Here is a 19,577-nt window from a genome sequence, read left to right as displayed (position 1 = left end):
CGCGCGTGCGATGCTCAAGTCTCGTGGTTTGAACGCGAACCGGACCAGCAAAAGTCGATCGACGTATAACATATCCAGAGGAATCTGGCGCAAACTTGAAAGCAGTCGAGAACCAAATAGGATCTCTAAACACAAGTCCGTCACACCTGTGGGAGGCCGCTGCTTGTTCAAAGCCGCTGCCCACGGTACGTAAAATTTATGGTCCTGGTCCAAAACAAGGAAGTAAGTGGGCTTTCCCTCGTATCCCTATAAACACCGTCCAGTATATGCACTACCCATACGCTCTCGTGCAGCCACCTGTCAAGGGGCTTGTATATCCGAGCCCACACAACGTCCGTAGTGAATCTAGCACCCTTGCACATAAAGTTGACCTCTCAATTGTGTCGGAACAGTTGGGTGCCAACATTCTTGGTAAACCTCAGGAATATCAGGTGTAGTCTCCTGCTGTCATCATAGTTGCAAATTCATTGAAATTCGGTGCCCATGTAGTGCCCATGTCGTGAACGTGGCAAGACGTATATAGAAAAGCTCTGACGCTTGAACCTCCATACCATTCACACTTCGGACTGTGGTGCCGAACGTGACCGCAGCAGTCCAGATGAACCAGCACATTTTGCGGAGAAACTCAACCACGTGAGGTTTGATCCGAAGGCACACATTGTTTTGTGCACGCACAGCTGTTAAACCTAATAGCACACAATCCACCAGAGTTCGAACTCGGTCCACCACGTACGAGCTTCACGGCCCTTGATCCCTTCCCGAGTGATTTAGACTCTTTCACTCTTTCGTACTTCACATTCCCTAATATGCGAGAAGTTATTTCAATTCAGGATCATGCTCAATCGGCACTGAATATGCAGGCTACCTAGAAATGATGTTTTGTACAAATGGAATAAAAGAGTCTTGTATGTTGCAGCTGGGAGAGATGAGATAATGGTAATTTGCAACCTTTGCCCAAGACAAATCATCCAGATCCCAAAGATCCTGTACAAAAGCTATTCATAAAAAAACCTGGAGTATAATGAACTCCTTATATGGAAGACATAAAACCAATGCGATAATTCTCTTGGGCTGAGGCGCTGCATTAGTAAAATCAATGACGAGTACAACAGCGTGACACCGGAAAATTCAATCTCCTCCTCGGCATCCCAGACCTGAGGCGGCATCAATTCTACTTGCCTATCAGCAACACCAGTACAAGCGCGGCGATTATTACCATCAGTATCAGACAAATTATGACACTCATGATATTGCTCCTGTCGCGATGCACGCGCGCTTTGAAGCTAGGCTGCGGAGAGTAAAAGTCGACAGTGCCGCTACTCTGCCGAAGCGTGACAGAACGTGACCGAGCAGATTAAAGGTTAGATCCTGAATTTTTTCGGCTTCGTTCCAACACCACACCATATCATCCTAAAAATTAGTGAAAAATCAGATCCATCTCGGGGAGATACAAATCTATGATGGAAAATTTGTGAAGGGACATGTGATGTTATTGTGGAGCTACAAAAGATTTTATGTAGTTGATCTGATTTCCAACGCATCGCTTATGTAGATCATCCTTCCCCACCGCTTGGAATACAGTTACCTTTTCAGCCTTCTGTCTCCATGGCAAAATTAAAGTGCAATTACATAAAGTTGCGCTCACTGCAAAAGATTACAATGCACTCTCAGGCTGGCGCTCCCTAAATGTTGTTCCTGTTGATGCGGCGAGGGAATGCAACCATGATTCGGAATGGATGAGCTAGGACCCAGGTTGTTTACAAGTAAGAACAGGCGGTACCAATGTGGTGTCAATGACATGACCGTATCACTGGTCTGTCGTCAGTTGTCGTCCCACCCAGTCGGGCCCCGGGGTCGTCCTCGTTTGTTTGGAAGGCATGACCAAGTGCGGTATGATCATCGTTCCACGTCTTTGCCGGAATGTGGGACCTAAACTGTGCGGATGAACGGAACCTTCGGAAGCAACGTGAGATAGATGACTTCCCGCCTGTTGATCCCGCCGATGCGGCAACAGGTGAAATTAACCGCACTAACAGCTGCAAATGTCAAAAAAATAGAGGTCAATGCGTTAAATTATCAGTACACAGCCAGATTTTGCTTGCGTGCTACATAGTTTACGATTGGTGAATTATTAACGTTAGATCCACGCATCTGACGATCCATCGTCGACATCATGCAAAGTCTTTCGTTAAGATTTCTGTAAAAAAACGACTCAGTGATGATGTTCCGACAGATAAGAAAATAGGAACGTGCATGTATCACAAATAATACATCGATGGAACTAATTAGCAAAAGCTTGGATGCCAGTGATTGCCTTTCCAAGGATGAGACCGTGTATATCCTGCATGAAAAGGAGGATTGGGTTGTCAGCTCGAGAGATCGTGGAAAATATGGTGTGAAAGGGAAAAAAACTAACATATGTCCCTGGAAGGCGAACACGTCAGCGATTACGCCAGATGGCGGCGAGCAAGGCACATACCTTCATAAGTATTCACAACTTGTAAATTTGCAACATGTCTACCGACATGATACCTTCAAACATCAACTTAAGGCATGCATCACAGTCACGTAAACCATAGACATACTCATCTGAAGCTGCATTTCCTCCGAGAATATCCAAAACGACTCGGGAGTGCTGAAGGGCCTTTCCACAGTTATTACGCTTCACCATGCTGATCATTTCGGGCGCCAGCTTGCTTGCGTCCTTCAGTCTACCAACCTGAAGACTAGCCTGCAAGCCAAGAGCTACTTCAGTTTGTGCGTCTACGAGTTTCTTTTGGACGAGCTGGAAAGATGCCAACGGTCGCTTAAACTGTTTTCGCTCAAGTGCATACGCGAGAGTTTTTTGGATGCAATCCTCGAGAGCCCCCATTACACCCCATGAAATGCCGTACCGGGCACTATTCAGACAGGAGAAAGGTGCACTAAGGCCCTGTCCGTGCGGGAGCAAGGCATCATGGCCTACTCTAACAGAGTCCATGAAGATCGAACCAGTTAACGACGCCCGAAGTGCAACCTTATTCTTTATGGCCGGCGCTTCCAAACCTTTCAGACCCTACCAATTGTGTGGGAGTAAGATAGATGAGTAGAACGAGAAATAAAATGCTTGCCTTCTCCAGAAGGAAGCCCCGGACCTTGCCATCCCATTTGCAGCGAGCCCAGATGACAAAAATGTCACTGTTTCGCCAGCAAATCAATGGTATCATAGAAATCGAACAAGGGGACCTACGCGACAGGTGCATTTGATATCCAAGTCTTGCTTCCATTGAGGACAAAGCCGCCATCAGTCTCTTCAGCAGTTGTCTCCATGCCAGCTGGGTCGGAACCATGATTCGGTTCAGTCAGCCCCTGTTTGAATCATTAGAGCGAACTCAAAATCTTAGTTACTGTGATCTCATACAAAACAGCCAACGATTTCTCCCTTGGCTGTATGATATAAGCGGCGAGTTCTCGATCACAATTAGAAATCCCACCTAACCGAGGAATATACCTCTCTTTCTGTGCTTCAGTACCAAACTCGTTGATGGGGTGCATAACAAGCGATGATTGGACAGATGCCGTCGACCGGTAGCCAGAATCGACGCTAGCATGTCCAAGGGTAAGATAACGATGAAGACCAAAGACGCGGTACAGACCACTCAATTTCTCTAGCAATGAGGCCATAGGCCACATTGCTCGCTCCAGCGCAGCCATAGCCTTGGATCGTCGGTCCAAGTAGCCCCAGTTTGCCCATTTCAGGGAGGATGTCATGATCGAATTCTGCACGCCATATTTGAGACAAATGACAGAGAATAAATCTCATGCCTTACTTTCCGTCCGCCAGCCTTCCAGCACACGGGGAGCAAGATTTTCCTACCAAACGGATCATCACACGGCTTCTGAATGTAGACAAGGCGGACTTGCCTGGCAATACTCCCGAGCAGTATCACTGTGTCAGTATGAGCTTGACGTCCGCCGAAGATGTCACAACTAATACGTACCGTATGGCAATTTCTTCTTCCGTTAGTAGAGATTCCATATTCAACGGATCCTAACAAGTAGTCACGGTAGTCTTGATCTGGTTATTACTGAGTGCGAATTGAACTTACTTCATAGTTATATTTCACATATCCTGACGCTACCGGACCGATATGAGTTCCCAACCATAGTTCAAAAGATAATCTTGAACTAACCTGCGCGCCTCCCGTTGTTTGCAAACGGCATCCTATAAAGAGGATATCCCAGTCGCCGAATGGAACTACGCGCAGATAACAAGGTAGCCATTCTCGGTATTCTGTCTACACTTATGTTCGATGGTAGAGATGCGGAAGACGGTCCGTCGATTAGACTCGAAAGTTTAGAGCTTTGATCAGAAAGCGCTTAAAAAAGACGTGCGGGATGAGTTTTGTGGGGAAGTGCAAAACCGGAACGTCGGAACTACACGTGCCGGGTGCCGCCGGTCAAGGGAGCTCCGAGCTGTCCGCCAAAACAAATTATTTTGCAAATCGCACAAATAATTCAAAATGGATCACATCTGCCGCCCATCGCACTAGTACTAGTACAGATCACTTGGCAGCTAGCCAAGCTTGTATAGGTGGAGTATTGGTGCCATTACAAACGACGAAGACCGAGTGTCGACAAGGGAGTTATCCGCTTATATAAGCATCTGCTAACCTTTGATACTCACGTGCGGCAAGTAAGAACAATTTATGCAGAAAAGCTCTATACGAGTACTGACAGTATCGATCAAAACCACTTCCCAACCAAGTTCCACAACTTTTCCTTCGCAGGAGAGACCTGGCTCTCGCTCAACGGTTTGTCTCCTGCCTTTGGCTTGACCTCATACTCAGAGCCATCCGTCACATTGCCTGGCGAATCTGCATCGACTTTAGAGTCCTTCAAAAAGGCCTCAACACTCTCCCTTAGTGTCTCTGAATTTGGATTTTCGAGGTCAGCAGATTCGGCTTCTCTGGCACGCAGCGCAACCTGTTGCAGGACCCGTTCGCGAGCTTGGCTACGAGCCTGTTCGAGCAAACGCTCTTTACGCGAAACTTTGGGCGTCGAAGGCTGCAAAGTCTTGGGCATTGTGCGGAGGGTGATAGCCTCGGGGGGTGGCGGGGCCGATTTTGTTAGTTGTGGCGTCGATAGTGGTACCCAGGAATCCACCTCGCGTCTGGTCCTCCTTCGACTCCTCTGAGACAACATTGTTGATGTCGATGAATCACTAGGCGGTTCCGAATCCGCTGTCATGTCTTTTTGAGTATCTGCTTCCGCCGTCGCTGTGGCCTCCATCTGTGCAAACGAAGGGTCGGGTCGCTCAAGGATTTGACTCCACTTGTTCAGCGCAATGCGCATTTTCTCGTGGTCTGGAGTAGGCGGCAGTTCTTCGGATGAAGAAGCGAACGGGGATGAGGTATAAAGAGGCTTTAGAGGATAGAAACCTCCCCACTCGTAGAAGCGTTGTCCGATTTCAATCCTTCTACCCTTCGTGAGGTTTAATGGTCTGCTGTCTCCATTGAAACGCAAGTCACTTGCTGTCCACGTTGTGAGCACACGGCATTGTTGTAAGATGAGAAAGAGTAAGAATATACACACCAGCTCGCTGAACATTGAGTTCAATTAATCTCGGATGTGTTGAAGGGCCTTCAGGAGAGTATGTTGAGGGACTGGAAGAGTCTGTATCCTTCACGTCAAATAGACCTTGAAGGTGTTCAAGCCCCGGGCCCCCTTCAGGGATAGTAGGATCTTGCGTTGCAGCCATGACATTCATGGTGATACCCTCCTCTGGAATGAGGCTCATTGAGTCCTCAGACTGAAATGCAGCCCAACATATCATCTGGTACTCGGAGTTCACTTCTCCATCCTAATGGCGTTTGAGCAAACTGAAATGTGAAAACCACTCTACTGCACAAACCCGTATGAACCGGTATTCACGTATCCGCCCAAATTTACGCTCCATCCCACGAATGACAGCGAACGCGTCAACCATCCCACCTGCGAGCAACCTGGACGTGCGGATACAAACCGTACGCCGGGCGGGGCCGACATTATCATCCTCATCATGGTCTTGAAGTTCGAATCGCCTTGACCACGGGGGAGTTACTGTTGAAGCTACGCGCTTGCCTTCTTTGACAGTATCCATGGTCGCATACGCTCTCTGCTGAAATGCATGATGGCTAGTCTGTCGCCCGGTTCTCAGAACAAACATTCCAAGTCGGATTGCACAGCCACTCACTGTAAGTAAAATAAAGAAAGGTGATTATATAAGGCTGCGTCTATTTTCTTCAATGCATCATAGAACCGACACCCACAGCTTAGTACAGGCTCTCATCTCTTTGAGAGGATGGGAAGACCAATGTATCATCTAAATACACCTTTTCGCCGTCCTCCATTATTTGTATAGTTTTTACACGGCGCATGGCACGCGGCCTGGGCGTTGGCAAATTACGCTCGACTAAGACGGCTCTACCCTGATGTGCCGCTGAATCGGAATGGAGGTCGTCTTGGGTCGATGGAGCAGTGCGCTGTAACGCAGTTCGTCGACCAGACAGTAGCTAGACTTCGTGAGCGGGGGATGCCGCAGATTATGTTTCGGTTTGTGATGTAGTCAAGGTAATTTCACTTTCTATTGGTAAAACGGGACGCCGACTGATCTTTATGTAGGTGATGGATCGATATTGGACTTCTGTTGGATCTTTCTCCGAAGTTCTCTCAGGCCTCGGACAAGTGTAGAACCAATGAATATGTTGTACAGGTGGGTATCATATCAAAACTTTTTCATGACGATTTCGCTTGCCGCCCCAGTCGTAGCTATGAACCTTGACGAACGGCAGAGCATATATCCAAACATTGCACCGCTGATTCTATCGTTGCCACTTTCTTTACAACAATTTGATGTTTACGGCTTATCTCACAGGGTTAAATTTACCATGAATGCGTCCGCCCACGGTGTCGGAGCTATAGGCCGCTATGGCGAGGAAAGGAAACCGAGAATTTGAATAAGGGTCTCCTGTGCCTTGGTTGTTGACCTTCAGATCTTAACAACAAAGGTACATACGCTTTTTGTTTTTCGTTCACGCTGTCTTTTCTCATGTTTATTTAGTGTGCCTTCGTTTTATGAGTAGTCGTGACTGTTGACTTGTTGACTCTCAACACTGAGGGCACCTCTGTTTATCCCAATTACTCGGACAATCTGTCAATGAACTGAAATTTGTTCAAGAGCAGCAGGGTCGTCTGCAGCGTGCTCACCCCTGAAGCTTCTATGCCAACAACAAAAAATTCCTCGCCTCGAGCGCGTGGCGGCCACCAGGGATATAAGCCATTCTACAACAAATGGGGTCTGCAAAATTGCGCGGAACTGGAGACTTACCAGTCTCCCCTATCAGGTGGTTTGGCAACAGCCACTCCTTCGTAATAAGGGTGACTTTACTACCTGTATTTCCGCAATAAGTTGACAGTCGTCCCCAACTTCGAGCGGCCTGACTTTGAGAATCAATATTGGATTTATAGGACTATATCAGACTGGTATTGCATCGTTGCCAATTAATTCCCGCTTTAAAATGGCTCTCAGTGGCTTTCATATATTTCAAACTAACCATCTCCACATGTTTATAGGCAACATCAAAGATGTTTCCTTTCACAAGCCAGATCCACTTGGCACGATTTATGTCTAAAATTCAACACATGCCTGATGACCTCGGTCCGAAAGTTCGTACCGTCCCTGTCGATTTTGACGCACCTCACTATGCTGTTTCATGTTCTCCCCACACCCAGCTTCACTCCACACCCAGCACCATCATGCAGCAATTTATCAATACATGTTTCGCAAACACTAGGAGGTTATTTGCCCTCAACTAGCAGAAACAATCCCATCCCTAGTATGCCCTCCCTGATTTTTTGTATGCATATTCTGTACGCAAATACCTTTGTAGTTCGAAATTTGTTCTGCTAGATTATTACTACTTGTATTATTCTTTCTGACCATGACAACTCTCTTGCGCATGATTGTGCTACCCTTCAGCCTCAGCACTCGCCAAAGTTGTTCTCTTTTTCGATAACAGAGACTTGACATTTTTGACTGCACTTTCTCTGGCACCGACGAGTCTTTTCGCTTTTGTGATGTCAAGATCCCTCTGCACGGCTGTGTAATCGGGCTGTCTGCTTCCCCTTCCTTCTGCATTGTGGATCTCGTCTGAGGCCGAGGTGCTTCCACCCGTTGCCGATTCAGTATTCTGAGTCAGGTCGCTTAACTCTTGCCGCAGACTTGCCAACATATCGTCGAGCCTTGTAAGCGTTGAAATGCATTCGTCCATCTCTTCGACTCGTTTGAATGTACGACATACTTCACTGGCGCAAGTCTCGATATGAGTGAATCGAGCTGGTCCTAGAAGGGTCCCGCCGAACCTGTGAGTGAACGATAAGCAGTCGTAAAATTTCCCCCTAACTGTCCTCTATAGAATAGACACAGCTGAAGCTTACCATCGACTAACAATGACAACAGCGTCAAGCACACCCTCGCGTTGCATGACCCTCGACACTTTGCTCCCACCCCATTGTTCCCCATCGTCATCATATCCTGCTTGAACCTCGAAGTCATCAGGACCTCCGAGCCCTGACTTGCCATGTTTCAGCATCATGCATCTCCACGCAGATATCTCGTAGGCCTTCTTTCCAGCGTGAACGACGTTTCGGTGATGGAAGATTGCAGCTTTAGCTTCTTCGGGTGTACTAGCGCGATACACGCTGCCCACGAACGCAGACCCGCGGTCACGAATCTCCTGTGAGGTAGCCAAACATTTGGGAGCAGGGCGGTCGACCCTCACATATGAATACAGGTTAGACATGCAGCAGGTTCAAGATGACGGCGACGTCAAATGAACAAGCGAGCAGGTTTGCTCGATTATAAGTACCATAGTTAGGCAGTTAGAAAGTCCGTGTACACAAACTGTCGGTAAGATAAATGCAACAAGTACAGCAAAGAAAATGCTAGTCACTATTCGACGGGCTCCTCCCACCTCCATCTTTATATGCAGGAAGAATGTCTGCCCAAACAACCATTGCACTTGCGTTATCCTAATCTAAGTCCAAATGATATATGCGTAATCAAGATAAAAGTGAGGTGACACATAACGACAGCGTGAAAGATTGAAAAAAAAGTAGAGTAAGTCCAGTCGTAGCGCACATCGAACGAATGGTGGTACTGGCGTGAGATAATTCATGGTAAATCACCCTTGGTAGGCACTTCGTCCAGACATATATTGTGATGGGTCGACTGAGTAGGTCGAGTTTGGGCGTTGGGGAGGATAAGGGCGATGTAGCGGTGCTTCCCTGTAGCCTTCTGTGTGGATCCCGGGATGAGGAGGGTACTGCATTTGAGGCAGCGTTGCCATTGGTGCAGGCGACCCATATCTAGATGGCGGGGTCATCCGATCCGGAGAGTTGTACTCATGGAGTGGAGACGGCGGCGGTTGCTGCCGGGCATCGAAGTATCCGTATGATTGATGATCTGTCAGAAGAGGCAACTGATCCACACTCTGGTTCATGCGCGCTAGCTCTATATCATTTAGAGATTGCGATGGACCCTGGGCGAGGTAACGGTCGAAGGCAGGTGGCGCGGGTGATGCACGACCTCCACTAATTGAACCCGCATATTGATGGGCCTTCTGATGGTAAAGCGAAGCGTTGTCACCGCCTCTAGCATTGCCAAAGATTGCAGCCGACGCAATGGACCGTTGATCCCAGTCCAGTTCGCCTCGATCGCGCCGGTAAAGGGCAGGATCATACTCCAAATCGCGCTAAATTAGAATGTTCAGCATTTCGTTTCGAGACACAGACAAAAAATATTCACCTGTTCGATAGCGGCAATTTTCAGGCCACCCTCGATGACTTGAGCGTCCAATTTCTGACCACCATATTCATCCAGCTTGGCCTTGTCACTGCCAATCTTTCCCTTGTAGACGTCCCCAAGGAGTGGCATCATCCTTGCATGAAGCATCGGAGTAAACAGATCTGCAGTGAAGCGCAGGGTGACCGAAGCGCTTCTCCAACCCTCTTCCAGAAACATCTGACGTTGACGAGTGTACCTTTGCTTCGCGAAGCTCAGTTTCCGAAGGTATGTAGTACAGGAAATTCTTGTAGAAGGTTCGGTCAAGCTGAAACTTGAAGATGATGATGAACAAGATTGGAGGGACGGTGGTGAGCCACATGAAGGACTTGAAGCCGTATTGGAGGCCGATGGCTGGAATATGGTAAGTCAGCAGTCGCAGCCTTTGATGGTTAAAATGACCTACTCAGAGCCATCAACAGTTGCATGAGAATCACAGAGATGAGCAACCGGTTAACAATCATGTTCCAGAGACGCTGCACCAGGGTTAGCAACTCGAAAAACAAGTTGAAAACGAATAACCCACTCCTCCCGACTCAACCTTCGTGATGAAGACAAACATAAGTTGATACTTATACACCCATGAACCTATCCAGAACACAATAGCACCGGCAAGTGCGACCAAAGGCGCCAGAGGAGCAAAGACTAACGCAACGGTTGCCATGAAGAGCTGCGGAATGTGAATGGGGGTCAGATCAGATCACCGAACTTAACTCACGGTATTCGCGCTATTGGTGAAGATATTGGCATCAAAAGAGAGGTGTCGAAATGAGGCACGTACTAGTAAATAGCATACTCGAACTCTGGCGGCTGTGTCCACTCTCTAATATCACGGGGTGTGCGACCAAAGACGCTAAAATCTTGTGTCAGCGTGTGCGACAACGATAATAATAATAAGAAACAAACCGAGTCTTAAACGACGTCCAGAGAAGATTCAGGATCTGTGCCAGATCGAAGAGAACCAAGAAGCCACGGAGTCTGATATCACGATGACACGCGTAAGCATATCCGCATGTAGAGCACATATACACAAGCTCACGGGAAGTATGTCAACCAGTACGACGACTGATTTATATACGTTTGGTTGATCGTACTCGGCAAGGCTATAAAAACTGAATGGAGCCCATGATGTATATATGATGGGGTGACGCACTATGCAGGTTGTTGATAATATCCTGGAAACTGGTGTGGTGACCGATCTCCGTTACAATCTGTTCCGCAGCAACTACAAGATGGACATTAGCATTCTAGAACGAATGACGGCAAAAATGATTTCTGACTGAATCCAACGCCAATGAGTGTAAAAATGATCAACTGGGAGATAACAAGGAAAGCAAAGTAGCGTGCAACGACAGCACGGTCAAGTCTGCCATAAATCCATCAGAACCAGGTAACGATAAACAACCAGCGACAAAATGAGTTTACCGGCTGTGAGTAAGGGCACCTTGAAATTTACTTAACCGACGCATGACGATGGGGAGGAAAAAACCGAAAAGAGCTGAAATGGCAGGAGGCGAGACACCAGAAACAAAAGCAAATGATCCTGGAGATGCAATCGCCCACGTCGAGAGGAAACCCACGTAGGCAGATATCTGTAGAGGAATCTTTCAATTGACCAAATACCCAACAAAACGCGAAAATCATACCGAGCTCAAGTTTGCCAAGATAGAGATGATGAACAGGGGGATAGTGTTGAAGAAACAAAATAGCACCAGGAACAAAGAACCGAGGAATTTATTGCCGATGAGCTCGGAAGTTGACTTGTTGAAATTTGCCCATATCTACGGAAAATTCAGTATATATCCATAAGTCAGTGTTTAAATACCACACAATGTCTTTGGGGTTCGGCGCAAGAGCGATGTCGGTACCTTTCGGGTGCTTCTTTCGAAGTAAGGTAGCAACAATGTGAGCATACGGAATCGCCGCCATAGATGCAAAACCGTAGTTCTCTGCTTTTCGGCTATCAATCTGCTGACGGTAATCCTCAATTGCTTGCTCCGTGCGTCTCAGCTTTGCGCTACTTATTGTTAGCGATATCGCAACAAATAGAACATAGGTACATACGTATAGAAGTCTATAGCATCCTTTTTGGTACCGCCCATGCCCATGAATCCACCTATCCGAATTGTTGGCCGCTCTTTCGCTATTTTGCCGCCCTTGAGGTATGTCACGAGAACCTGCTCGAGTTCGCGGACGGCAGTGTTATGGTATTCAATAAGCTCGGGTAGCCGTCCGACTTTACGACCAATGTGCACCGAGGTAGTAGGGTATGGGACTTGAACACTTGCGAAGATGGCATGGATGCCCTCGTCAGATTGGTATTTCTTGGGTACATGCATGACCGCAAGTGTCCGCGCATAAAAGGATTGCATATATTCGGGAGAGCGGAACCATTGCTGCCGAAGACGAAGCATCTCTTTCCAGTGCCGCCATACGAAAACCATGACGAGCGCTGAGATCACGTACGAGACCACGACATGTGCAAAGAGGAAAGAACCCTTCACATCCCGGATGGTCAAAATGGAAAGGACATCCCGTTCCGTCGAAGGGACGTTCTTGAGATTGTAGGATACATTGATTGGGATAAGAATGGCGCAACATATAAAAGCGATGGCCGAGTAAAGTGATCGGGTCATGCGAGTGAATCTGAGAAAGGTGACGGCATCCAATCCAAGCTTGTCAACAAGCTCGGGTTCCTTCGTGCGTATGAGAGGAGGCAGCCATCCCAAAAGGGAGTCAGATATTCGTGGTGGCTGCTTGTCACCAACGTGATACTTGACTTTGGGTTCATAAATGACCTGTATAGCATGTATGTAGGATATAGCTATGTGATATGGTGAAGAGACGTACCTTGTTCTTAGGTCGCAATACGTTGAATATCACGATTGTAAGGGTCTGGAAGGAGTGAGCAGGATTCTGCAAGAAAACACATATAACTTACGGAAATGATTGTCATCAAAGCTACCTGAGAGCCAACTGCAGCTGGCGTGATCGTCCTGGAGGAGGCATTTTCATTGATAATTTCGCCAATGTCGGCCATGGTAGAGAGTGGAAAGAGTTGAACGACTCAGCTATCGAGAAAGAATGTTAAGGGTCGGTCAGTTCAGGAGTGGAGAAGAAGGTGGTGACGCTAGATAGGTGCCGGTGTGGATGCTATTGTTCCGGATGAACCTTTTTTGAGACAAAACACAAGGATTGGGTGCTCCACTATTTGTTTCTACTGTACTTGCAGAGACGCCGCAAGGTCGTGGTGGTATCGTGTAACGAGGCAGACGCTGACTTGTAAAATTGTTCCTTGTGCTCGCTCCAACCTGGACCCGACGGCATTAACTGACCATTCAACCCTTTAAGGCCGTCTGTCACATTGCTGTGACCAGTGCATGCAACTTTTATATTTACAATTTTACACGTTCTATCATAGTACTGAGGTACTGGAAGAATAGATGCGGCACGAGGCCTGAGGGCTTATGGACCCTCTATCAAAGCAGTTTGAGCACTGGTTCGTTTTTGTTATATCCCCACTGCATCAAACTGTCTCCACGGACCGACTGGTGTAAGCTGAACCACGACGACCTACTACCGCCCATGCTCCACTCGGAAAAGTCTCGGTTTGCGATTTGGACCATGTTTCCCTGGTTACGTCTGGTTTGGGGTCCAAACCAAGTTGAAAGTCCGGACATCGGTGAGCTAGTGATTTTTTGTCGGGGTTGATTGCGATATCATAATTGCGATGCTAGTACCTTGCGATTCGGTCTGTGATGGCCATCAAGCAAGTCAGCGAACACTTCCCTCTAGATCCTCATGAATGCATCATTACGGGCAGACTGATATATAATACAATCTTTGCAGTTCGATTTAGCAGCCATATCATGGTACCTGTTTCGATGAAAAGCAAGGTTGTGCGACTCGAATTGATAACTTCCGATCCGAATCGCACAACCATGTTGTTTGATAGAGGTCTTCATCACTGTCGCCCAGACTGGGAAGAATTTCTACTAGGGCCAGTGCTTTTGCAGCATTTCCACTCCATTCCAGATTGGCAGCAGCGATTGTTCATGTTGTATGTCCCTTCAGTGGTACTGCCTTTTTTTCGTTATTTTTTCGGGAGCATCTGATTCATGGTTACTCTAGCTGAATTACTGCTATCGTATTAATCGCGGCGACATGCATTGCATCTGACTTTCCGAAGCTTCGCCGCAGGCGGCTAATGGTCGGACACAATGGACAGGGTCTCACGACGCTACGGGGAGGTTGTCATTCTTCACACTTGTTTACGCTATAACTCTTTAGTTAGTAGTCTATGTTTGCATGAATATATCAGTACAGATAGCTTATACGAATTCTTTTCATCCTTGTATCAAGATAACGAGTCAGTCATTCCGTGGTGATGAAATAACTTATCGGTCGATACAGATCCATCTCTATCGCGGTCTCAACCTTGGAATGCGCATTGGCAGAATGTCTCGAGGGCGTCGAACGAGCACTCGAATGCCAGTCCTCGTAGCAGTCAGTCTTGTGACGATCAACCCCCTCCTGTTCAATATAGCCAATCGTGTTAGTACTGAATTCATCGGTAGACCGAAGATAAGACCAAGTCACTTCCGACTTTGAAATGATATAAAATCTAAGCTATTGGTAAACCAGAGGTGACTCAAAACAAGCTCGCAACTTACAATGCAATGTGGTATATCGTTACTCGAAGTGCAACGGCAAGCACCAGCTCTATGAGCGCAGCGCCGCCGGTCGTAGGTACCAGCCCAATCTCGATGGTCAATTGGATAAGCTTCGCAAACAATGAATTTGTGCGCTTTTTTCATTGCATTGCACGAGCTGTGATTAGGATGAGCATGATCAAATGGTAGAAGTCAATGTATCTTATATACACTGAGCGTCATGTACACGGTCATGACTGAGTCGCACACAAGGTTGCCGACTAGCCAGACCTAGTTGGTTTGCGTTGAAGCGGTAAGCCTACGCCACATGCAATACAACTCACTGGGACTTCAAGCTTCAAATGTCATGTGGTGGTCAACATTTGTGTCAGGAACCAAGCCATACTGGAGTCGTTTCAGGACGAGCACATGAGATAGACGAAACTTTCCCACTGCACACCCGTAAGTCACCATTGCAAACTGCACCAACAAAAGCTGTGAATGAACTTCACCATAATAACCAACACAGGAACGATCATTGATTTCCTCACAGCCCAAATTCTCCAGTAGAAGAAACCGTGGGTTAGTGACAACTTGAAGACTACCATAATCAATGTTCCACCTCTACTGAACCATTTGTATCACTCACCAAGTCCAGTAAGTGGCGTCAAGGCAGTATAGTATATATACCAGAGAGGGTCAGGAACTGACTGTTGCCAACCAATGCTGACTGCAACAACCCAAGATAGGTTAGATCCGTGCTGAGTAGCACCAGCCCAAAAACCATGGAACGGAAAGACTTTGATGACCGTTTCCAGCAGCCAGATCACAGACACTTCTCCGGGTCAGCATGATGTCAATGCGCAGTAATATAGGCACAACACCTAGAACTTTTGTCTACATTCGGTCTTTTGAGAATCGGCTGAAGTAGATGACTGATATTTTCTAGTTTCAGGCAGGAGCACAGGTGTGTTTGATAAGGGTAACGTATCGTATTGCACTAAGAGGATGCCCATGAGTGTAAAGCAACATGTGTACCTAGGACGTAGTTCAGCACTTGAGTCAAGATAGCCAAGAGTATCCCTCACGAACGGACCCTCGCCGTCGTTCTACGTGTTTGGTGAATTCACATCGAGTAGAAATTAAGTGCGATACTTGCTCGAAAAGTGTCGAAAGACCTTGTTAAGTCAAAGTGTATCAAAACTTGCGAGTTCATCATCAACTTACGATTGGTGATTGGTAAATATCATCTTCAACCGGAGTGACGGACTATACCATCGATCTATTCCTCCATGAGAGTGTTGAGAACTCGAGCCACCTGACCCACAGCCTCCCTTACTCTATCTTTGTCTGTTTCGATGACCTTCCGCATGACCCGTCCTTCAAACTTATCTGGATGAAACCGTAGCATCGTCTCCCGTAATTTCTCTTTCTTCTCCTTCTTGTCACGATCATGAGTGGGGAGAGAAACACCGACGTCCTGAGCGAGCACAGAGATTGTAGAAATCGGTATCAGGAATGCAGATATTGCTGTTGTTGTGAAGTGTTCCAACGTAATTGGGGATGAGTTCGAATGAACGGTATCTGAGTGCACCATGGGTACAAATAGTGGCCATGGTATGTCTCCGAAGGAAAGGGAAGAGCCATGCCGAGCATTGGGATCCAAGAGATCCTTCCACTTTCTGTCGTACTCTGCTCGAGCGTTCTCCTCTCGTTGGCTCTCCCTTTCTCTTTTCTTCTGTTTTCTTCGCTCTTCCGCAACCTTTTCGAGTCTGGTCGTCTCTGCTTTCATTTCCTTCTTCCTAGCGCTACGAGCTGCCTTTTCCGCCTTCATGCGTGCTTCTTCTTCGTATTGGCGCGCATTTTTTCGCCTATTATGTGGACACTCAATACAACTGCAGGGAACTACTTGCAGCTGAGAAACAAACCTCCACATCCCTGCTCGAATCCACTCGGTGTAAGTGTCATCGTCCATGAACCGCGGATCCATATCCGTTTGGTCCTCAGAGCTTCCACCGCTGGCTGCGTTCGCCCGCCATCTATCGGGGACATGGGCATAATCGTTAAATCTAGCATCTATACCATCCAGCCGTTCATCATCCCGTAAAGCATCCCACATTTTCTCTCTGAAGCGAGCGTCTTCCAACTCAGAAAGAATGGTGTCATAATCAGGTTTGTGCGCGGATGACAGCGACGGGGGAGGTGGAGGGCCATAAACCTCTTCGTCAAGATCAGAATCAATGGCTTCTCCTCTGCGTCTCCTTTTGGAGCTAGATTCTCCATGCTGGCCTGCTTCTTCCGACAGATGTGACCGTTTCCTTGCCGCCTTTGCGGCTTTTCGAGCCTTGCGGAGTGCCCGTTCGACCTCCTCAGCGGGAGTGCGTTTAAGATGCAGCTTAGCCATTAGTTGACATCGCCTTGGAAGGACAATAGCCAATGAACTTATCAATAGTATTGTGTTAGGTGGGAAGACAAGGGAGAATGCTGACTCAGCATTGTATCATAACGCTTTGGTTCCTTCCATTGACTCTTGCCTCGCGACGACATGCAGTCCGAATTCTTATATGATAGTAAGTGGTCCCGACACCAGTATATTGAACATACTAACTCGAATTCAGCGGCAAGAAGATGGTTCTTCCTCATACCTCCCATCTTTGGTCCACTTCAATTTTTCATCGATGCCCCGTTCGGAAGGTTCGCTCCATCCAATGACAGCATCCTCGTTTTGGATGGAATCAAGTCCTGGATTATTATGGAGTTATTCTCTCCCATTAGCTTCATCACCGTACTATATCGCGGGCCCTGGGCGGCATCATTGTCTGCGATGTCCGCCCCCCAGGTCATCCTCACTAGCCTGTTCATTATCCATTACCTGAACCGTGCAGTAATTTCCCCTCTGCGAACACCATCTCGCTCGAAGTCGCACATCGCTATGCCCCTCTTCGCTATTATATTCAACATTGTGAATGGTGCTCTGATGGGTACCTACCTTGCATCTCCCACTGCATCTGCATTTCTGGCGGGGGCCTTCTCTCGCCCATCCTTCTGGGCTGGAACAATACTCTGGGCGTTTGGCTTTATGGGAAACATTTTACACGATGAAGTACTTCTCAATATCCGCCGTAAATCTAAAGCGAAAGGCAAACGCAACGAGAACAAACTCGGAAAGGAACACTATGCCATCCCCCATGGCTACCTCTACCGATATATCTCATATCCAAACTACTTCTGCGAGTGGTTAGAATGGTTTGGCTATGCATTAGCCGCTGCACCATTGCCTGCTTTCATATCGCTTACAGAAACGATGAGAACAGTCCAGCCCCCTTGGTTGTTCTTCTGGGCAGAAGTTTGGTTCATGATTTCTCGGGCATACAGGGGCCATCAATGGTATCACAAGAATTTCCCTGAGTACCCCAAGGAGAGGAAAGCTGTTGTGCCGTTTATCTTTTAGGCTGCCGGGTGTAACACAGGGGTTCCAAGGACAGCTATCAATGTTACAAGTTCTCATATCATGATAATCCTGTTTCACTACCAACTTTCCATGATGCTACTAGTACTCATATGAGTGTGCAATCTATCATTCAATCGTTTCATCACATCAAACAAAAACAATAAAACAGCCTCAGCCTGATATGGAATTCATTCGCCGCTTAAATATGCCTTCTGCGGCAAATTCGACATCGTCACTGCTTGCACCGACAAGCTAACAAAAATTCATTGACAGTCATTCAATTCTCGGTCTTCGGTCCTTTATCCTCGTCACGATTTCTGTTAAAATGATGTCTTCGGATGAACCTGGTACAACCCCTTTCCACTCCGCACAAGCATCATTCTCGAAGTTCCAGCGCCAATATCAACAAACACTTGACCGATGGACTCCTCACGTTCTTCAGCGATGGTTGGCGACTTTCTGTCTACTTGCGCTCTTCATGCTTAGGATTGTGCTGTCCCAGGGGGTAAATACCAACTTATTCTGTGCTCAGGATGAAACTGACTAGCTACGTGTCAACAGTGGTACATTGGTTCGTATATTTACTTTGTATACATGATCTCTGGCTCACTAGTTATGTCTGTGTGGATGTGCAGTCTGCTGTGCGTCTGCTCGTCCTTTTGGCTTGAAGTGTATCTGACGGAGCTTTATAACAGACGGCTTGGCTATTTATCTTTTGAACTTACTTCTTGCATTCCTGCAGCCCAAGTTCGACCCTTCACTTGAGGATGATCTTCTTGCGGATGAGATTGAAGAGGGCGGCGATCAAAGTGTGCCTGTGCTTCCCTCTCAGCGAGATGACGAGTTTAGACCTTTTGTGAGAAGACTTCCCGAATGGCAATTTTGGTGCGACCGCTGGTTGTATTGCTCCCCTTCTTGGTACTGACCATTTACTATTTCCACAGGCTAAGTGCAACAAGGGCCACTGTTGTATCGCTCTTCTGTACCGTGTCAGAGGTCTTTGATGTACCAGTCTACTGGCCGATCCTCGTGGTCTACTTTTGCGTTCTCTTCGCATTGACAATGCGTCGGCAAATTCAGTGCGTTCCTATATCCCAGAATTGTGGTCGTAATTGAAACGTTTTTGCCAGGCACATGATCAAGTACAAGTACATTCCGTTCGACATAGGGCGCAAGGCACGTTACGGTGGGAGCAAGTAGACACTATTTATTGCTTCTCGTCATACGGAACATTTTCTTCACCTATAGATTTTGGATCATAATGCACGACTATGTTTATTGCTGTACCATTCCCATGATTTTTGATGTCCGCAAAGTTTTCCGAGGCGGTGTTAGGATACGGTATGGACTTATGGCGCTCATAATCTGCTTGTTATTGCTGGCACTTGTTACTTGGCAGTTTGAAATATATGGCTGGTGAGCTATCTAGTTGATAACTTTCGGCTGAAATCTGTTTTAGAGTATGAGCGATGCACATGAACTGATTCCCACGGTTGTAACAAACGAATGTGTCACTGCGAGCGTCTGCATGTAGCACGAGAGGTTTGGTCCTTCAGAATAGACGGTGAGATACTAATCCATACTAATTCCTAGCATGTTCATGTGACCGGTC

General features: G+C 47.2%; 9 protein-coding genes across 9 annotated transcripts; 3 read left to right on the top strand and 6 right to left on the bottom strand.

Moving 5' to 3' along the window:
- Positions 1 to 2,176: 2,176 nt before the first annotated feature.
- F5891DRAFT_94875 (acyl-CoA dehydrogenase NM domain-like protein) lies at positions 2,177 to 4,400 on the bottom strand. Its single transcript, XM_041374825.1, has 15 exons — positions 4,173 to 4,400; positions 4,089 to 4,117; positions 3,981 to 4,030; positions 3,904 to 3,928; positions 3,810 to 3,852; positions 3,636 to 3,759; positions 3,474 to 3,583; positions 3,401 to 3,426; positions 3,230 to 3,348; positions 3,111 to 3,177; positions 2,586 to 3,055; positions 2,480 to 2,532; positions 2,417 to 2,424; positions 2,254 to 2,341; positions 2,177 to 2,197 (listed from the first exon to the last, which is right to left on the bottom strand). The coding sequence occupies exons 1-14, from the start codon at positions 4,261 to 4,263 to the stop codon at positions 2,282 to 2,284; spliced, it is 1,275 nt and encodes a 424-aa protein (XP_041228862.1). The 5' UTR covers positions 4,264 to 4,400; the 3' UTR covers positions 2,177 to 2,197; positions 2,254 to 2,281.
- A 35-nt stretch (positions 4,401 to 4,435) lies between these two features.
- On the bottom strand, positions 4,436 to 6,197 carry F5891DRAFT_1018444 (uncharacterized protein). The gene is made up of 3 exons (XM_041361038.1): positions 5,894 to 6,197; positions 5,575 to 5,842; positions 4,436 to 5,513 (listed from the first exon to the last, which is right to left on the bottom strand). Exons 1-3 carry the CDS (start codon positions 6,185 to 6,187, stop codon positions 4,726 to 4,728), a joined length of 1,350 nt encoding a protein of 449 aa, XP_041228861.1. The 5' UTR covers positions 6,188 to 6,197; the 3' UTR covers positions 4,436 to 4,725.
- A 422-nt stretch (positions 6,198 to 6,619) lies between these two features.
- On the top strand, positions 6,620 to 7,069 carry F5891DRAFT_94808 (uncharacterized protein). Its single transcript, XM_041374782.1, has one exon. The coding sequence runs from the start codon at positions 6,717 to 6,719 to the stop codon at positions 6,975 to 6,977; it is 261 nt and encodes an 86-aa protein (XP_041228860.1). The 5' UTR covers positions 6,620 to 6,716; the 3' UTR covers positions 6,978 to 7,069.
- Positions 7,070 to 7,912: 843 nt separating this feature from the next.
- F5891DRAFT_94669 (ribosomal protein S5 domain 2-type protein) lies at positions 7,913 to 9,106 on the bottom strand. The gene is made up of 2 exons (XM_041374693.1): positions 8,458 to 9,106; positions 7,913 to 8,382 (listed from the first exon to the last, which is right to left on the bottom strand). The coding sequence occupies exons 1-2, from the start codon at positions 8,820 to 8,822 to the stop codon at positions 7,989 to 7,991; spliced, it is 759 nt and encodes a 252-aa protein (XP_041228859.1). The 5' UTR covers positions 8,823 to 9,106; the 3' UTR covers positions 7,913 to 7,988.
- Positions 9,107 to 9,203: 97 nt separating this feature from the next.
- On the bottom strand, positions 9,204 to 13,205 carry F5891DRAFT_1211537 (uncharacterized protein; the record flags this gene model as incomplete). Its single annotated transcript, XM_041369207.1, has 17 exons — positions 12,804 to 13,205; positions 12,713 to 12,757; positions 11,927 to 12,660; positions 11,693 to 11,879; positions 11,509 to 11,643; positions 11,288 to 11,454; positions 11,143 to 11,228; positions 11,016 to 11,087; positions 10,902 to 10,965; positions 10,769 to 10,840; positions 10,644 to 10,715; positions 10,567 to 10,570; positions 10,389 to 10,532; positions 10,269 to 10,338; positions 10,010 to 10,216; positions 9,827 to 9,987; positions 9,204 to 9,773 (listed from the first exon to the last, which is right to left on the bottom strand). Exons 1-17 carry the CDS (start codon positions 12,900 to 12,902, stop codon positions 9,204 to 9,206), a joined length of 2,889 nt encoding a protein of 962 aa, XP_041228858.1. The 5' UTR covers positions 12,903 to 13,205.
- A 1,651-nt stretch (positions 13,206 to 14,856) lies between these two features.
- F5891DRAFT_1018403 (uncharacterized protein) lies at positions 14,857 to 15,552 on the bottom strand. Its single transcript, XM_041361037.1, has 4 exons — positions 15,399 to 15,552; positions 15,205 to 15,349; positions 15,027 to 15,107; positions 14,857 to 14,994 (listed from the first exon to the last, which is right to left on the bottom strand). The coding sequence occupies exons 2-4, from the start codon at positions 15,299 to 15,301 to the stop codon at positions 14,903 to 14,905; spliced, it is 270 nt and encodes an 89-aa protein (XP_041228857.1). The 5' UTR covers positions 15,302 to 15,349; positions 15,399 to 15,552; the 3' UTR covers positions 14,857 to 14,902.
- F5891DRAFT_1018400 (uncharacterized protein) lies at positions 15,399 to 17,053 on the bottom strand. Its single transcript, XM_041361036.1, has 3 exons — positions 16,443 to 17,053; positions 15,742 to 16,385; positions 15,399 to 15,692 (listed from the first exon to the last, which is right to left on the bottom strand). The coding sequence occupies exons 1-2, from the start codon at positions 16,916 to 16,918 to the stop codon at positions 15,797 to 15,799; spliced, it is 1,065 nt and encodes a 354-aa protein (XP_041228856.1). The 5' UTR covers positions 16,919 to 17,053; the 3' UTR covers positions 15,399 to 15,692; positions 15,742 to 15,796.
- On the top strand, positions 17,054 to 18,133 carry F5891DRAFT_1163032 (3-oxo-5-alpha-steroid 4-dehydrogenase-domain-containing protein). Its single transcript, XM_041365310.1, has 2 exons — positions 17,054 to 17,084; positions 17,133 to 18,133. Exons 1-2 carry the CDS (start codon positions 17,060 to 17,062, stop codon positions 17,963 to 17,965), a joined length of 858 nt encoding a protein of 285 aa, XP_041228855.1. The 5' UTR covers positions 17,054 to 17,059; the 3' UTR covers positions 17,966 to 18,133.
- A 33-nt stretch (positions 18,134 to 18,166) lies between these two features.
- On the top strand, positions 18,167 to 19,437 carry F5891DRAFT_94232 (retrieval of early ER protein Rer1). Its single transcript, XM_041374411.1, has 5 exons — positions 18,167 to 18,470; positions 18,708 to 18,850; positions 18,910 to 19,044; positions 19,096 to 19,151; positions 19,214 to 19,437. Exons 1-5 carry the CDS (start codon positions 18,291 to 18,293, stop codon positions 19,225 to 19,227), a joined length of 528 nt encoding a protein of 175 aa, XP_041228854.1. The 5' UTR covers positions 18,167 to 18,290; the 3' UTR covers positions 19,228 to 19,437.
- Positions 19,438 to 19,577: the final 140 nt, after the last annotated feature.

This window comes from Suillus fuscotomentosus (assembly GCF_016647785.1).
Source record: "Suillus fuscotomentosus strain FC203 chromosome Unknown F5891scaffold_13, whole genome shotgun sequence".
NCBI lineage: Eukaryota > Fungi > Basidiomycota > Agaricomycetes > Boletales > Suillaceae > Suillus > Suillus fuscotomentosus.
This window is presented reverse-complemented; position numbering and strand designations above follow the sequence as displayed.

What these genes read in the sequence shown, in the direction of transcription:
- F5891DRAFT_94669 (XM_041374693.1), bottom strand. Translation starts at nt 8,822, where the DNA reads ATGTCTAACCTGTATTCATATGTGAGGGTCGACCGCCCTGCTCCCAAA. An exon ending in GTTGTCATTGTTAGTCGATG is followed by an intron (nt 8,383 to 8,457) that starts GTAAGCTTCAGC and finishes GTTCACTCACAG; the next exon opens with GTTCGGCGGGACCCTTCTAG.
- F5891DRAFT_1018403 (XM_041361037.1), bottom strand. Translation starts at nt 15,301, where the DNA reads ATGGTTTTTGGGCTGGTGCTACTCAGCACGGATCTAACCTATCTTGGG. An exon ending in TCAGTTCCTGACCCTCTCTG is followed by an intron (nt 15,108 to 15,204) that starts GTATATATACTA and finishes GTAGTCTTCAAG; the next exon opens with TTGTCACTAACCCACGGTTT. An exon ending in TTCCTGTGTTGGTTATTATG is followed by an intron (nt 14,995 to 15,026) that starts GTGAAGTTCATT and finishes TTGTTGGTGCAG; the next exon opens with TTTGCAATGGTGACTTACGG.
- F5891DRAFT_94875 (XM_041374825.1), bottom strand. Translation starts at nt 4,263, where the DNA reads ATGGCTACCTTGTTATCTGCGCGTAGTTCCATTCGGCGACTGGGATAT. An exon ending in ATGTGAAATATAACTATGAA is followed by an intron (nt 4,031 to 4,088) that starts GTAAGTTCAATT and finishes ACTACTTGTTAG; the next exon opens with GATCCGTTGAATATGGAATC. An exon ending in GGAAATGCAGCTTCAGATGA is followed by an intron (nt 2,533 to 2,585) that starts GTATGTCTATGG and finishes TGATGTTTGAAG; the next exon opens with GTATCATGTCGGTAGACATG.
- F5891DRAFT_1163032 (XM_041365310.1), top strand. Translation starts at nt 17,060, where the DNA reads ATGCAGTCCGAATTCTTATATGATA. An exon ending in GTCCGAATTCTTATATGATA is followed by an intron (nt 17,085 to 17,132) that starts GTAAGTGGTCCC and finishes ACTCGAATTCAG; the next exon opens with CGGCAAGAAGATGGTTCTTC.
- F5891DRAFT_1018400 (XM_041361036.1), bottom strand. Translation starts at nt 16,918, where the DNA reads ATGGCTAAGCTGCATCTTAAACGCACTCCCGCTGAGGAGGTCGAACGG. An exon ending in ATTCGAGCAGGGATGTGGAG is followed by an intron (nt 16,386 to 16,442) that starts GTTTGTTTCTCA and finishes TCCACATAATAG; the next exon opens with GCGAAAAAATGCGCGCCAAT.
- F5891DRAFT_1018444 (XM_041361038.1), bottom strand. Translation starts at nt 6,187, where the DNA reads ATGTTTGTTCTGAGAACCGGGCGACAGACTAGCCATCATGCATTTCAG. An exon ending in GTGAATACCGGTTCATACGG is followed by an intron (nt 5,843 to 5,893) that starts GTTTGTGCAGTA and finishes AAACGCCATTAG; the next exon opens with GATGGAGAAGTGAACTCCGA. An exon ending in ACTCAATGTTCAGCGAGCTG is followed by an intron (nt 5,514 to 5,574) that starts GTGTGTATATTC and finishes CAACGTGGACAG; the next exon opens with CAAGTGACTTGCGTTTCAAT.
- F5891DRAFT_94232 (XM_041374411.1), top strand. Translation starts at nt 18,291, where the DNA reads ATGATGTCTTCGGATGAACCTGGTACAACCCCTTTCCACTCCGCACAA. An exon ending in GGATTGTGCTGTCCCAGGGG is followed by an intron (nt 18,471 to 18,707) that starts GTAAATACCAAC and finishes GCATTCCTGCAG; the next exon opens with CCCAAGTTCGACCCTTCACT. An exon ending in CTTCCCGAATGGCAATTTTG is followed by an intron (nt 18,851 to 18,909) that starts GTGCGACCGCTG and finishes CTATTTCCACAG; the next exon opens with GCTAAGTGCAACAAGGGCCA.
- F5891DRAFT_94808 (XM_041374782.1), top strand. Translation starts at nt 6,717, where the DNA reads ATGAATATGTTGTACAGGTGGGTATCATATCAAAACTTTTTCATGACG.